The following is a 13,208-nucleotide window of genomic DNA, read 5'->3' as shown; positions in this document are numbered from 1 at the left end:
AGTGTCTTGCCCAAGGACACAACGATCGAGACTGTCCAAGCCGGGGCTCAAACCGGCAACCTTCCAATTACAAGGTGAGCTCCCAACTCTTGAGCCACGATCACACCCTGAATATGTTGCTAGTCTATCACAGGGCATGCTTACACCTACCTGTACAGCCAATTTAAATCACCAATTAATAACCTGACACATGCGTGTAACTGTGGGAGGAAGCCGGAGTACCTGGAGAGAACTTTAGAAGGCATAGGGGTAAAATGTCCACACAGAAAGGCACCAGTCGCTGTGGGGTGATGGAGCTAACCACTCCACCACCGTGCAACATATTATTATTAAGCCTGAAAACTTTCTTATATCACTTGTCAATAGTAGGAAAGAGCTGAAACTGAGCTGGTGCCAGATGTAATGATGTTCAGGAGAATCAACCTGAAAAACAGTCATGACATCAAAATGTTTAAGTGAAAACATAAAGAAGCAACTTCTTCTTCTGCTCGTCTAATAAACAGAGTTTTGATCAAAGGTTTGGGCGCACCGCAGAAGACTTTCTGATTTCCTAATTGGCCACAGCAGTCGTAGGTTTAGGAATGTCAGGGCAACAGTATGTGATCACTCAGCTGCGTGACGGTCATTAAAAAAAGGCTGCTTTAAGATCATCAGCAGTTCATTAGTCAGTTTTTCTCTCCCCCACATTATGATTCAGTTTTCACTTATTAATGAAATATTCTATACATTACATCTACAGTTCAAGTTATTGAAAGCAACTTTATTAAACATTTTATTAAAGTTGCTTTTAATATTTCCATTTTTTTTAATGTAGTTTTAGTCTAAGTTGGTTTGTGAAGCAAAGTTTGTCAAACGAGTGCGAGTGTACTCATGCCTGCCATTCTGTCCAAGCTGCTGACACGTCAACAACATGAAGAAACTGGTCAGGTTATGGCAGTGGTGAAAAGGAGCCTGTCATTCTACATCTCCACGTTCTCATGTTATTGCTCTCACAAGATTTTTAGAAAACTTGACCTGTGACCTCGACCTTGAGGTTGAGGTCACTGAGATTCGAACAGTTTTCTAGTAGTATCAGTGGAATCAATTTGAAACATCTACTCTCACAATCTTAAGAGTCCACACCACCCTCTCACCTGCAGGGCAGAGTGACAACAATACCCCATCAGCCTTTTGCACTAAGGTGTCTTTTGGCTCTTACCGTGGCAGATGCACGAAGGACTGCTGCCAAAGTACAGCTTTTGTGTAACATAGACAGCATCTGACAAATTAGCATTACATGACACCCGAGGATGTGCTTTGCAGCAGCACATTCAGTGGCAACAATAGAATCAAAAGATACACATTCTCAAGATTATTGCAGTCAAAGGAGTACTCAGCTGTTAGTATTCAGATGCTGAGGACAAATTAAAGTCCTTCAAACTATTACTTGTAATAATCTCTAGAACTTTTCAATATGCTTCAAGTGTAAATATATCATTTCAACTCATGCAGCAGAAGTACCCCTTTTATTATTATTTTTTATAAAAAAAAAGATCCATATCAATCTCCTCTGTGTCAGCCACTGTTTTGCCATTTTCTCCTATTTTAGAAACCGTAAGTACCGTATTTCCCGGACTACAAAGCGCACCTGAATATTAGCCGCACAAGCTAAAATCAGGGGAAAATCCTGTTTTGTACATACATTAGCCGCACCTGACTAAAAGCCGCAGGTGTTTCAATGTTGACTTACATATGTAAGAGAATATGCACAAAGGGAATTGTCAGGAAAGAGATGGCTGTTTGGAGACACACCCCTTTTATTAATATTTTGAAAAACAAGTTACGGGTACATATTTGCATAACTTTTTAGGTATATGTACAAGTAGCGGTAATTACAAGTACGAAACATGTACTGTGCTTCATAAACGAGTAACAAATGTAGTACATAACAATAACCTACAGCACACCAGAAAAATAGATTCGGACTACCTTTTAGGCTCAGGTGCAGTGACACGGCTTTAACAAGAAGAAAAGTCAGTCATTCACCACCATCTTTCTCTTCTTCCTGCGCACTAAAACCACCAAAGTCCTCTTCTCCAGTGTCGGGAACAAACAGGCTCAGGATGGCTTCGTCATCCACTCTCCGCTTCTCTCCTTCGTTGTCACTTTCAAAACCAAATCATGGATGTGATGGTGATCATGAATGTTTTCACACTTTTCCACGCTGTCAGAATCCACTGGTGGAGTTGGGCATAACTTGCTTTTCGCAAGTTTATCGCCGCTTATCATCCACGCCTCCCGCTGAACGCGTAGCGCTACTTTGAAGTTTGTTTTTCGCGCTACTTCATACGGCACTACGTTGCCTGGCGGACGGACATGTGACCAACATACCACTCTTGAACCCCGATCCTTCCGCCAGGCAACGTAGTGCCGGAGAACAGCGGAACAAACAAAACAAATCCTCTTATGATATCACAAAAATCATGGACAATCCTTAGAAAAGCCGCACCTGACTAAAAGCCGCAGGGTTCAAAGCTTGTGCAAAAAGTAGCGGCTTGTAGCCCGACAATTACGGTAATAATACTACATCATATCTTTAAGTCTCTGGGGACATAGCATGGAAAATGCCTCACAGATCCAGAGATGTAAAACATGGTGGTCAATATATTTCCTCTGCGATGTGTGTAAAGTAGCATCTAGCTGTTCAGTTTCAAGTAGCTAAAAATTCAGCCTAAGTAAATGGACTTGTGCTCATGTCCCCGCTGCAAGAAATGGCCTTTTACAGCTTTGGTAGGTAAGGCTTTTAGTAGAAGCAGATTGAATAAAATAGCCCACAGGGTTTGAAAGCAACATAAATTCTGTGCTTTTATGACATGAACTGGGGGAAAAGGCTGAACTGACCTATACCAGAGCACTTTGGTTTACATCACTATCTTAAAAATAGTATTTTAGTGACAAAACAAACACATCACAGGTCTAGCACTGTAATTTAGTTCTATTGCAGAGCAAGAAATAACACAAGGCTTCTGCAAGAGTGCTTCGAGTTATTTATTAGAAATTTTAAAAGGAGCACATCAGTGCTTAAAATATATGACAGGGATGAGGTTGGTGATAAATGTTCTGTACTCTTCGATATATATATGCATTTATCTTTCAGAAATCAGAAACTTCATTGAGGACAGGTGCCACTGTGAACTATTTCAGAAGGAACATATTCAAGACACTGATGTATTTCTTTGTTTTGTTCCTGTAAATACACTTCAGTACAGCCCACTGGGTTTTTGGCAAAGGACATTTTCCATTTCATCGCTGCAGTGTTTCCTGTTATTAAAGATAAATGCCACTGCCAAATATTTATCAGCGATATGAGGTTGTTTGTTTGGGTCTTATCTAAACCTAAGAAATAAAAAGGAAACTGTTTTTCTTTTGTGTTGAGAGTATATGGCTTTTCATTTTCTTTGCTTTTCTCTTAACCGTTCATATTTCAACTTCACTGCTTCCACACAGTTTCAACACTTTCTGCCTCATGTGTAACCACAGAGGCAGGAGGCGTCTCAGAAGGAAATGTGTCTTTTGGTGTGAAAGAACATCTGCTACTGTACTCGGCACTGTGATTGGTTTCCGTGACACGCTACTCCCACGCTTGCTGTAACTCATTTCATTCCTACCAGTGAGCCACTTCCTCACTTTAACTGAGGGCAGTGCACTTTTCAACAGTTGGTCAAACAGTATTATAAATACCATAATTTATCACTAGGACTAAAGTGTATAAATAGACCTTGCCTTCTTAGTAATCTGACTCGCTGTCATTATTTCAGTCTTTATTCATCTTCTTTTGATTAGAGTTTTGTATGAAGAAAAGAAAACGCTCCAGTAATTTCAAACTTGGTTTTCTTTTTCACTTTTTGAGCAAATCACTACACTAAAGCAATAGTGGCCAACAAGAGCTTTACAAGAACCAATAAAAATATTATGAATCGATAGTGAACATTGTGTGGTTGTCCTGAGCTCAGAAACTGTTTTCCATGATCATTTTTTAGAATATATGCTTCCAGTTATATGAAATATTGTCAGGTAATGACATATCATCATATCACTAAGAAAAGAATCAGCTGGTTGGTTAAAAAAATGGTGTCAATCTTCAGTATGATGAACCTGCTGCGACATCATAAAAAGCTCACCAGCTCATTTATACAGCCTTACCATGAAGTTTATCAGGTTTAGTGAATGCATTCTGGTCACTGCAACCTCCAGACAACTACACTGCAGGTGGTGAGATTTAACTAAGGACTGAGGAGACTGAAACCACTTTAATCTTTCCTGAATCTGCACCTTTTTTAAGTCCTCATGTTTGTCTAGTACTCTCTAACCCATAACCGTTAATCACCTACTTCTAATCAGAACCAGGTCCTTCCCATATATGCTAACTGTGTCCTCAACCCATGACTCCTCACTGAAAAAAAGGGATTGCCCATCTCTTGGATTTATGCTTGCATACAGTGGGGCAAAAAAGTATTTAGTCAGCCACCGATTGTGCAAGTTCCCCCACTTAAAATGATGACAGAGGTCAGTAATTTGCACCAGAGGTACACTTCAACTGTGAGAGACAGAATGTGAAAAAAAAATCCATGAATTCACATGGTAGGATTTGTAAAGAATTTATTCGTAAATCAGGGTGGAAAATAAGTATTTGGTCACCTCAAACAAGGAAAATCCCTGGCTCTCACAGACCTGTAACGTCTTCTGTAAGAAGCTTTTCTGTCCCCCACTCGTTACCTGTATGAATGGCACCTGTTTGACCTCATCATCTGTATAAAAGACACCTGTCCACAGCCTCAACCAGTCAGACTCCAAACTCCGCCATGGCCAAGACCAAAGAACTTTCGAAGGACACCAGGAAAAGAATTGTAGACCTGCACCAGACTGGGAAGAGTGAATCTACAATAGGCAAGCAGCTTGGTGTGAAAAAATCAACTGTGGGAGCAATCATCAGAAAATGGAAGACATACAAGACCACTGATAATCTCCCTCGATCTGGGGCTCCACGCAAGATCTCATCCCGTGGGGTCAAAATGATCATGAGAACGGTGAGCAAAGATCCCAGAACCACACGGGGGGACCTGGTGAATGACCTGCAGAGAGCTGGGACCAAAGTAACAAAGGTCACCATCAGTAACACACTACAACGGCAGGGAATCAAATCCCGCAGTGCCAGACGTGTTCCGCTGCTGAAGCCAGTGCATGTCCAGGCCCGTCTGAAGTTTGCCAGAGAGCACATGGATGATACAGCAGAGGATTGGGAGAATGTCATGTGGTCAGATGAAACCAAAGTAGAACTTTTTGGTATAAACTCAACTCGTCGTGTTTGGAGGAAGAAGAATACTGAGTTGCATCCCAAGAACACCATACCTACTGTGAAGCATGGGGGTGGAAACATCATGCTATGGGGCTGTTTTTCTGCCAAGGGGACAGGACGACTGATCCGTGTTAAGGACAGAATGAATGGGGCCAAGTATCGTGAGATTTTGAGCCAAAACCTCCTTCCATCAGTGAGAACTTTGAAGATGAAACGAGGCTGGGTCTTCCAACATGACAATGATCCAAAACACACCGCCCGGGCAACAAAGGAGTGGCTCCGTAAGAAGCATTTGAAAGTCCTGGAGTGGCCTAGCCAGTCTCCAGACCTCAACCCCATAGAAAATCTGTGGCGGGAGTTGAAAGTCCGTGTTGCTCGGCGACAGCCCCAAAACATCACTGCTCTTGAGAAGATCTGCATGGAGGAATGGGCCAAAATACCAGCTACTGTGTGTGCAAACCTGGTAAAGACCTATAGTAAACGTTTGACCTCTGTTATTGCCAACAAAGGTTATGTTACAAAGTATTGAGTTGTATTTTTGTTATTGACCAAATACTTATTTTCCACCCTGATTTACGAATAAATTCTTTACAAATCCTACCATGTGAATTCATGGATTTTTTTTTTTCACATTCTGTCTCTCACAGTTGAAGTGTACCTCTGGTGCAAATTACTGACCTCTGTCATCATTTTAAGTGGGGGAACTTGCACAATCGGTGGCTGACTAAATACTTTTTTGCCCCACTGTAAATCCAAGAGATTTGCGTGTATTTAACACAATCGCCTCGTGCTTTAAAGTTAAGTGTAATTATATAATGTAGAAACTACATGATATGGAGAGAAGGTATATTAAATTGTTCATATCAAGTTCAAGTGAAGTAAGTCAATAATACAACAATGTTAAATCTTGCACGGGATTTTGGCTTGCGCACTGTGGATCGTGGTTTGAGGAAGGCCTCTACTTTTTTGGGGGATACCAAAAAAAAGGAAAATGGGTGGTTGTTACATTTACAAAAGTCTAACAAAATAGTTTCATGTTTCTATGGTGAACATAATCAAATCATGTAGGATCTGTATGAAATTCAACAACTTAATTTGATCTCGTTGAGATGACATGATACAGTCTAGTAAGAGCGGTTAGTTGCTGGATTCACAAGATCACATGAGATTACAAAATGCAGGGAAATCACAGGAGTTATAAGAGGCAGAAAACTACACACACCACGTATATGGTATTGCTATTTATTGTGGTTTAACCTGTCAACGACAAAATTCTGCATCAAGCCTTGATAAGCCTTGTTAATCCGTAGCGTGTTTGCACTGTGTTCTCTCTGGTTTCCTCCCACAGTTAAAAGCCATGCAGTTATTAGAGTTTGGTTAATTGGTGAATGTAAGTGGAAATGGTTGTTTATCTCTATGTAATAGACTGGTGAGCTGTCCAGGGTGTACCCTGCTCTTATCCTTTCACTGCGGGGTTATGCCCCAGCTCCCCTGCAACCCGGATAAAGGAGAAAGGAACTTGTTGTAAATCCATTAAATTTTTATGTTAACCAGACTCTAGACTTTGTTGAACAATATGTTAATATGAAGACAACATGTAGTATTTAAGTAACCAAGTAGTACTGCGGTAAAAGTTATTGAATAGTGCTGGAATAAAGTGACAAAATTGTGAATGATTAAAACATTCCAAGAGCTCAACTTACTTCATCTAAACATGCTTCAATCGCGTTTTATCAACACAAAATGCACAGGTTTATTGAATATGAATAAGTTGTGTTGATTTAACTCAGTTGTTTAAGTTTCTGCCAAAGCAAAACATCTGTGTGCAACCAATGTCCACTATTGAATTAGGTATATCTAACATGCTCTTTTTTTCAGTGCTCATTTATCCCTTCCCTCACACGTTTCCATGCATTCTTAACCAAGCTCTGCTCTATTATCCCTGCTCTTGCTCAAATTGTAGAGCTAGGCAAAGTTAAGCCCCGTTATCACCTTTCATTTGTTCATGGAGTCTCTTTTTACTGAACAGCCTTTTACACCTTCTCGCAAACTTAAATCTTAGGTCTACATTCTTAGTCATCCAGGTCATGGTGGTCTTAAGCGACTCTACTTCTTTTTGACTCGTGAAGATTTTTCACCTCCCATCCAAGATGTTTCAGATGATGGAGTCCCGGGCATTTAACCCCTTGAAAGGGGTCCTAAGAGCCACTGGCCCATCCTGTAATCAAGTCATTAAGAATCACCCAAACTAGGGAGTGATTCAGGGCCATCAAAGGGGCCAAGGTGTGAATGCTTTGTGAGATGTTGCTCCACCTGCCATCATGTGAGTTATTAAGGTCACATGGGTCAAGGTGTGAGTGGGGGGTTGAAATACCAGAGAAGGGATCAAGACTGTGTTATATGTGACTGATAGCTGGTATCATACACTGAAAAAAAGGCCATGTTGGATTTACTTGATTCAATAGTGGACATTTGTTGCACACAAATGTTTTGCTTTGGCAGAAACTTAAACAACTGAGTTAAATCAACACAACTTTTTCATATTCAGTAAACCTGTGCATTTTGTGTTCATAAAACACGATTGAAACATGTTCAGATGAAGTAAGTTGAGCTCTTGGAATATTTTAATCCTTCACAATTTTGTCATTTTATTTCAACACTATTCAATAACTTTTACCCCAATACTACTTGGTCACTTAAATACTACATGTTGTCTTCATATTACATAATGTTCAACAAAATCTACAGTCTGGTTACCATAATAATTGAATGGATTTACAATGACTACCATCCTCCGGGTTGCAGGAGGGCTGGGAAATAACCCTGAAGTGATAGGTTACGAGGCAGGGTACACCCTGGACAGCTCACCAGTCTATCACATAGAAACAAACAACCACGTGCACTTACATTCACGGGTAATTTAGAATCACCAGTTAACCCTAACTCTAATAACTGCATGACTTTTAACTGTGGGAGGAAACCAGAATACCCAGAAAGAAGCCACTGCAAACTAGCCAGAATGTGGATTTGAACCCAGGACCTTCTTACTGTGAAGCAACAGCACTAACCACCATGCCAACAATCTAGGAAACACAGGAAAGCTATGATTCCCTGTATTTGATGCAGAATTTTTTTGTTTTTGTCCTCGACAGGTTAATCCACAATAAATAGCAATAACATGCACGTGGTGTGTGTGTAGTTCTCTGCCTCTTATAACTCCACTGACTTTCCTGCAGTTTGAAATCTTGTGCGATCTTGTGAATTTCATGAGTTCAGCAACTAACCACTCTTACTAGATTGTATCGTGTCATCTCAACAAGAACAAATTAAGTTTTTGAATTCCATGCAAATCCTACATGATTTAATTACATTCATAGAAACATGAAATTATTGTGTTCAAATTGCAAGGTAGACTTTTTTAATGTAACAACCACCCAATTTACTTTTTTTGGTATACCAAAAAAAGTAGAGGTGGCTGCTCGACTTGACTGAGATGGATGCCTTCCTGAAACCACGATCCAAAGAGTGCGAGACTGAAATCCCGTGCAGTGTCGCGGGATTTAACATTGCTATATTATTGACTTACTTCACTTGAACATGATATGAACAATTTAATCTACCCTCTCTGCATATTACGTAGTTTCTACACTATATAGTTACACTTAACTTTAAAGCATGAGGCAATTGTGTTAAATACACGCAAGATGCTTACGTAAATCCAAGAGCTGGCCAATCCCTTTTTTTCAGTGTAGGCCTCTGTTCAGTGATGGTTATCTATGTCCACTGTGAACAACCGTCATTAATTACTCATGCTGCGATTCACACCTTGGCTCATGTGACCCTTAACGACTCACATGACTAGGGTGGGTCCACAGCTGTGAGGAGACAAGGAGGTTAAATACCTGGGACTCTTCATTCGTTTTTAGAACTGAAGAAACCTCTTGGTTTCTTCACAAGCCTAGTTCAGTTGCCTTCATTGCAAATGCTCAAGAACATCCTAAACTACTGCAGTTATAGTCAGCCAAAGTAAATCTTCAACTAGTAGTTGTAAAAGTAAGTAAAAAAACAAACAAACTTAAGGTTCTTTCAGAAGAAATAATTCCAATTCTGACCAAATCTGACCATCTTACACCTCCATCCATAGTCATATGTTTTCTAAAAGTGGAATTATATTAGTCTGTGATCCCAGCACACGAACTAGTGATGAAATACGCTAAAGCTCATGTGCTGAGCTAAACTCCACAGGTCTAATTATGATATTGCTTTAATGTTTTGATTAGTGAGAAAGCTTCACATTCAACTTGGTCACTGTTCATACAAGTACGTGTGGAAGCTGCCACTGGATGCACCTGCTATTATACAACCACTATATATAAATATATTGAAATGTGCCAACGCTGGTATGTTCACACGCAAACCTTTAAGTATAAAACACAGACATGTACACATTCTGAACAGAACATACAAATCTAGCCTACTGTTTTTAGATAAAGTTCATTAGTTGTTGACCTGCACGGCAAAGTCACTTGACTGTTTCGCCATTTGTTTTAACAAAATGACCACACTGTGGGTTTTTACCATGAGTAAAAGTTATACAATGGCTACCAAACACTGGAAGACTTTAAACTTTTAAAGACTGGGACCCTCACACATTTAAAAGTTGACTTAAGGCTTTTAGTTTGAGACTATATACTATAAGATTTTCCAAAGACTGGGGATCTTGAAGGGTTGCAGTTCAGAAAACCATAAACGGATCAACTTTGAGACTATTTCCCATCATCCCACTGGTGGAAATTTATAAAAAAGAAAGAAACATGAAAAATTAGAACAGAATTAGGGCCACTGTGCTGGTACTAAGATTTAAAACACAGACACAACACAACGTATGCTAATCTAAGTTTACTGTATCACTAGCTGATGTTCTCATCTCACTGTTGGCAAACGTGCAGTTTTTTTTGTTTAAATATTAGAAAACGGAAAGATGTTTTTTCAGACAAAATAGAGCATTATTAGTGGACGTCCTTGCTAAAGTTTGATAGTAAAAAGTGAGAAAAGCAAAAGAAGAATGACAGACAAAGCTCTGCTGTGAAAAAAATCCCTCTAGGTTAGCTACTCTATCTGCTCACACAAAATTAAAGAACTATTTTTCGTCTATTGTTGTTGTGAAGATTGAATGTCTGTCGGCAGTTGTTGCTGCTACCTCTGAAAAAAGAGTGGCATATCAGCAGCTTACCCATCAGCTGGTTCAAATCAATAGCTGACTAGCTTTAAAAGCATCAACCCCAAAGTGGACCACAGAAGTAGCAACTCCATACAGGGGTAATCAACAAGTAGGATTAGACAGGCATGTATGCAGTTACTGTGTGCACAATGAAATGTGTGTGTGTGTGTGTGGGGGGGGGGGAGTAAGAGAAAGAAGAAAAAAAGGCTAAATTAGCCAAGTCTTTTGTGCTTGTGGCCTCTTCTTAAAATGCTCCTGCATGTGCTTTTGTTCTTGTTTAGCGTGCACTGTTGTTGGTACCTATTTTCATTTCTGCTACAGCCAATCCCATAGAAACAGTGGTGCTGTAGCCCAGAGCAATCGCAGTCTAGAGGAAGTAAATCAACTGCAAAACAGATGCAGCATGTGTATGTGTTTCAGCATGAGCTGGTGAGTGTGAGAGGAAGTGAACATGGCACATTTAACAGGCTTGTGAGCAACAAAAAGATGCTCCCTTCTACTTCGGTCAGCTTGGCTTCATGCTTATGCCTCCAGCTCCTGGCTAGTAATCGTGGACAGAGAGGTAGATAGACAGTGGATGGATTGGAGCTCATGTATGCTTGTGAAAAAAGCATGGACTGGGTAGGATGGTTTAGAGCTGGTATCAATAATTCTGAGGTCATATAATTTGTTTTTAAAGAGCCAGTTTCATGAGCGATGATGCGGGGATGCTGGCGTATGACAGAGGAAGCAAAGTAAAAGAAGTAACAGGGATGAGAAAATGTTGGAAATATGTGCTGACAGCATTTATAGATATGCCAAATGCTCTGTTTGAAAGTGAGATAATGAGTGAGAACGGCTCACTGTAAACACAACTCGTGGAAAACATTAAACAGGTTACAGATTTCCACAATTCATTCTGTTGTTAAATAGAAGAGACACTGCAGATGAACACAACATCACACCACAAAGCCTGAAAAAAAAAATTGATTGAAAAAGGGGAAAAAAAATTACTGCCACACAAAATAATAGCCTTCCTGGATAGAAAAACACAATTCACAGCTGACATGGCAGACAGTGACAGCATAATGACTGTTGCCGCTAATGCAGGTACTGCACTGCACTCCAACAACAATGCAGCAATTTCATTAGTAGGGTACATTCTGCCAGAAGGATATTGAGTTGTGATGCCAGAAATCCCAGTGACAGAGAAAAATTGGAATTGGTGTTGTTTTGATGGCAGTCTAAATGGACAAAATGAGGCGCAAAACGTGCAATAACAAAAGCAACGACGGGCTTGTGAAAATCTGATATTATTACAGATAATAATCTGCATCCACTCACAGGATAAACTCTACAATATAATATATCCTCGCTAAGACTGTCACTCCATCTTTTCTTTTCCCCCAGGCTGGAATAAGCGAGTGGACTATGAGCCGGGAACAGGCAGTAAGCAGCTGTTTCCCAGGATGCACCTCGAGACCTGTGGCGGACCTCTGTCCTCGGTGAGGACCACTGTGGAGCTGCAGACCAGCCACATTGGAAAGGGCTGCGACCGGGAGACCTACTCTGAGAAATCTCTACAGAAACTCTGTGGTGGGTTATTCGGGGTTACTGTGTTTTCATAATCACTAGCTATTCTTGTGTGGTCGAAATGAGCAATAATTAAGATAAAAACTTGTGACTATTAAATCGATGGTTGATATGCAGATTTACACAGTATATGGCTCATCAAAGACTGCTGTCTGAGGCAAGTAAAAGTTGGGGCAGTAAATTAGAAGTTAGATCCTGCTAAAAGCATTAGCGGAGTCCATGCGTTGAGCACCAGGGTCAGACGGAGCCCGAGGTGTGTTTCTGTGCCCTTTTTAAATCAACATCTGAAAGCTCCCAGTCCGTGTTGCTTTCTTATCTCCACTTATGTCCCCGGTAAACCCCTGTGCTAAATGAAGGCACCAGAATGGCAAGTTAAGGCTGTGTCACTAATGATGTGACAGAGCGAGGGCATTAGCCGCCCTAGATGCAGCCGCGCTTTCTCCTCAGTGACTGATGAGCAGTCGAGCCGCCGTGTCAGTGCCCAGAGCGCCAGCAGAGCAGTCGAGCCTATACCCCCACCCCTAGCTCCCCTCCACCGAGCTCCACTCTGCTTCCCCACCCACACCGCACTGCCAGCAGGAGGGCTGGAGTCATCATCTTTGACTAACGGCCTTCACAAGCCACATTCCACCTAATCTGAATGCATAACATCCACTCCCTGCCTCCCCTGGCTCCCAGTCCACGCATGGTTTACCACTAAAGAGGCCTTTTCAGGCACCTCATAATCGTTATCTGATAGCAAATAGAATAAATTGTAATAGCTTTTTTAAAGCACAATCAATTTGAGATAATGTACAAAGACATCGGGCAAAGGAAAGGCTGCAGCTGGGTGCTGGAGGAGTCGATGGGTATTTATTTACCGAGGGAATCTAATTACTGGAATCAGAACGTCGACGGCGCCACGAGCACGCAGTGGAGAAAAACAGGGTTTTACAAACGAGTGAAAAACATCGATTAACGTGCTAATGTGTTATTAGCGGAAATGAACAGATGCATGTTAGAGTTTCTTTGCCAGGACAAGGGACACGGTGAGTCGTGACACTTCCTGTTTTGTTTTGTTTTTTTTGGTTGGTTGGTTTT

General features: G+C 40.9%; 1 protein-coding gene across 1 annotated transcript in view; it reads left to right on the top strand.

The window, feature by feature from the left end:
- The window catches only part of LOC102783717 (calsyntenin-2-like), a 321,541-nt gene that overhangs the window by 230,064 nt on the left and 78,269 nt on the right, over positions 1–13,208 (top strand). Inside the window, exon 6 of the mRNA XM_087850771.1 lies at positions 11,946–12,131. Coding sequence (XP_087706897.1) covers positions 11,946–12,131 — 186 coding nt within the window. The remainder of the gene's footprint in view (positions 1–11,945; positions 12,132–13,208) is intronic.

Source organism: Neolamprologus brichardi, chromosome 14, assembly GCF_056152115.1.
Source record: "Neolamprologus brichardi isolate AB-2024 chromosome 14, ASM5615211v1, whole genome shotgun sequence".
NCBI classification, from domain to species: Eukaryota; Metazoa; Chordata; class Actinopteri; order Cichliformes; family Cichlidae; genus Neolamprologus; species Neolamprologus brichardi.
Note: the sequence above shows the minus strand (reverse complement) of the source record. Positions and strands in the feature narration are given on the sequence as shown.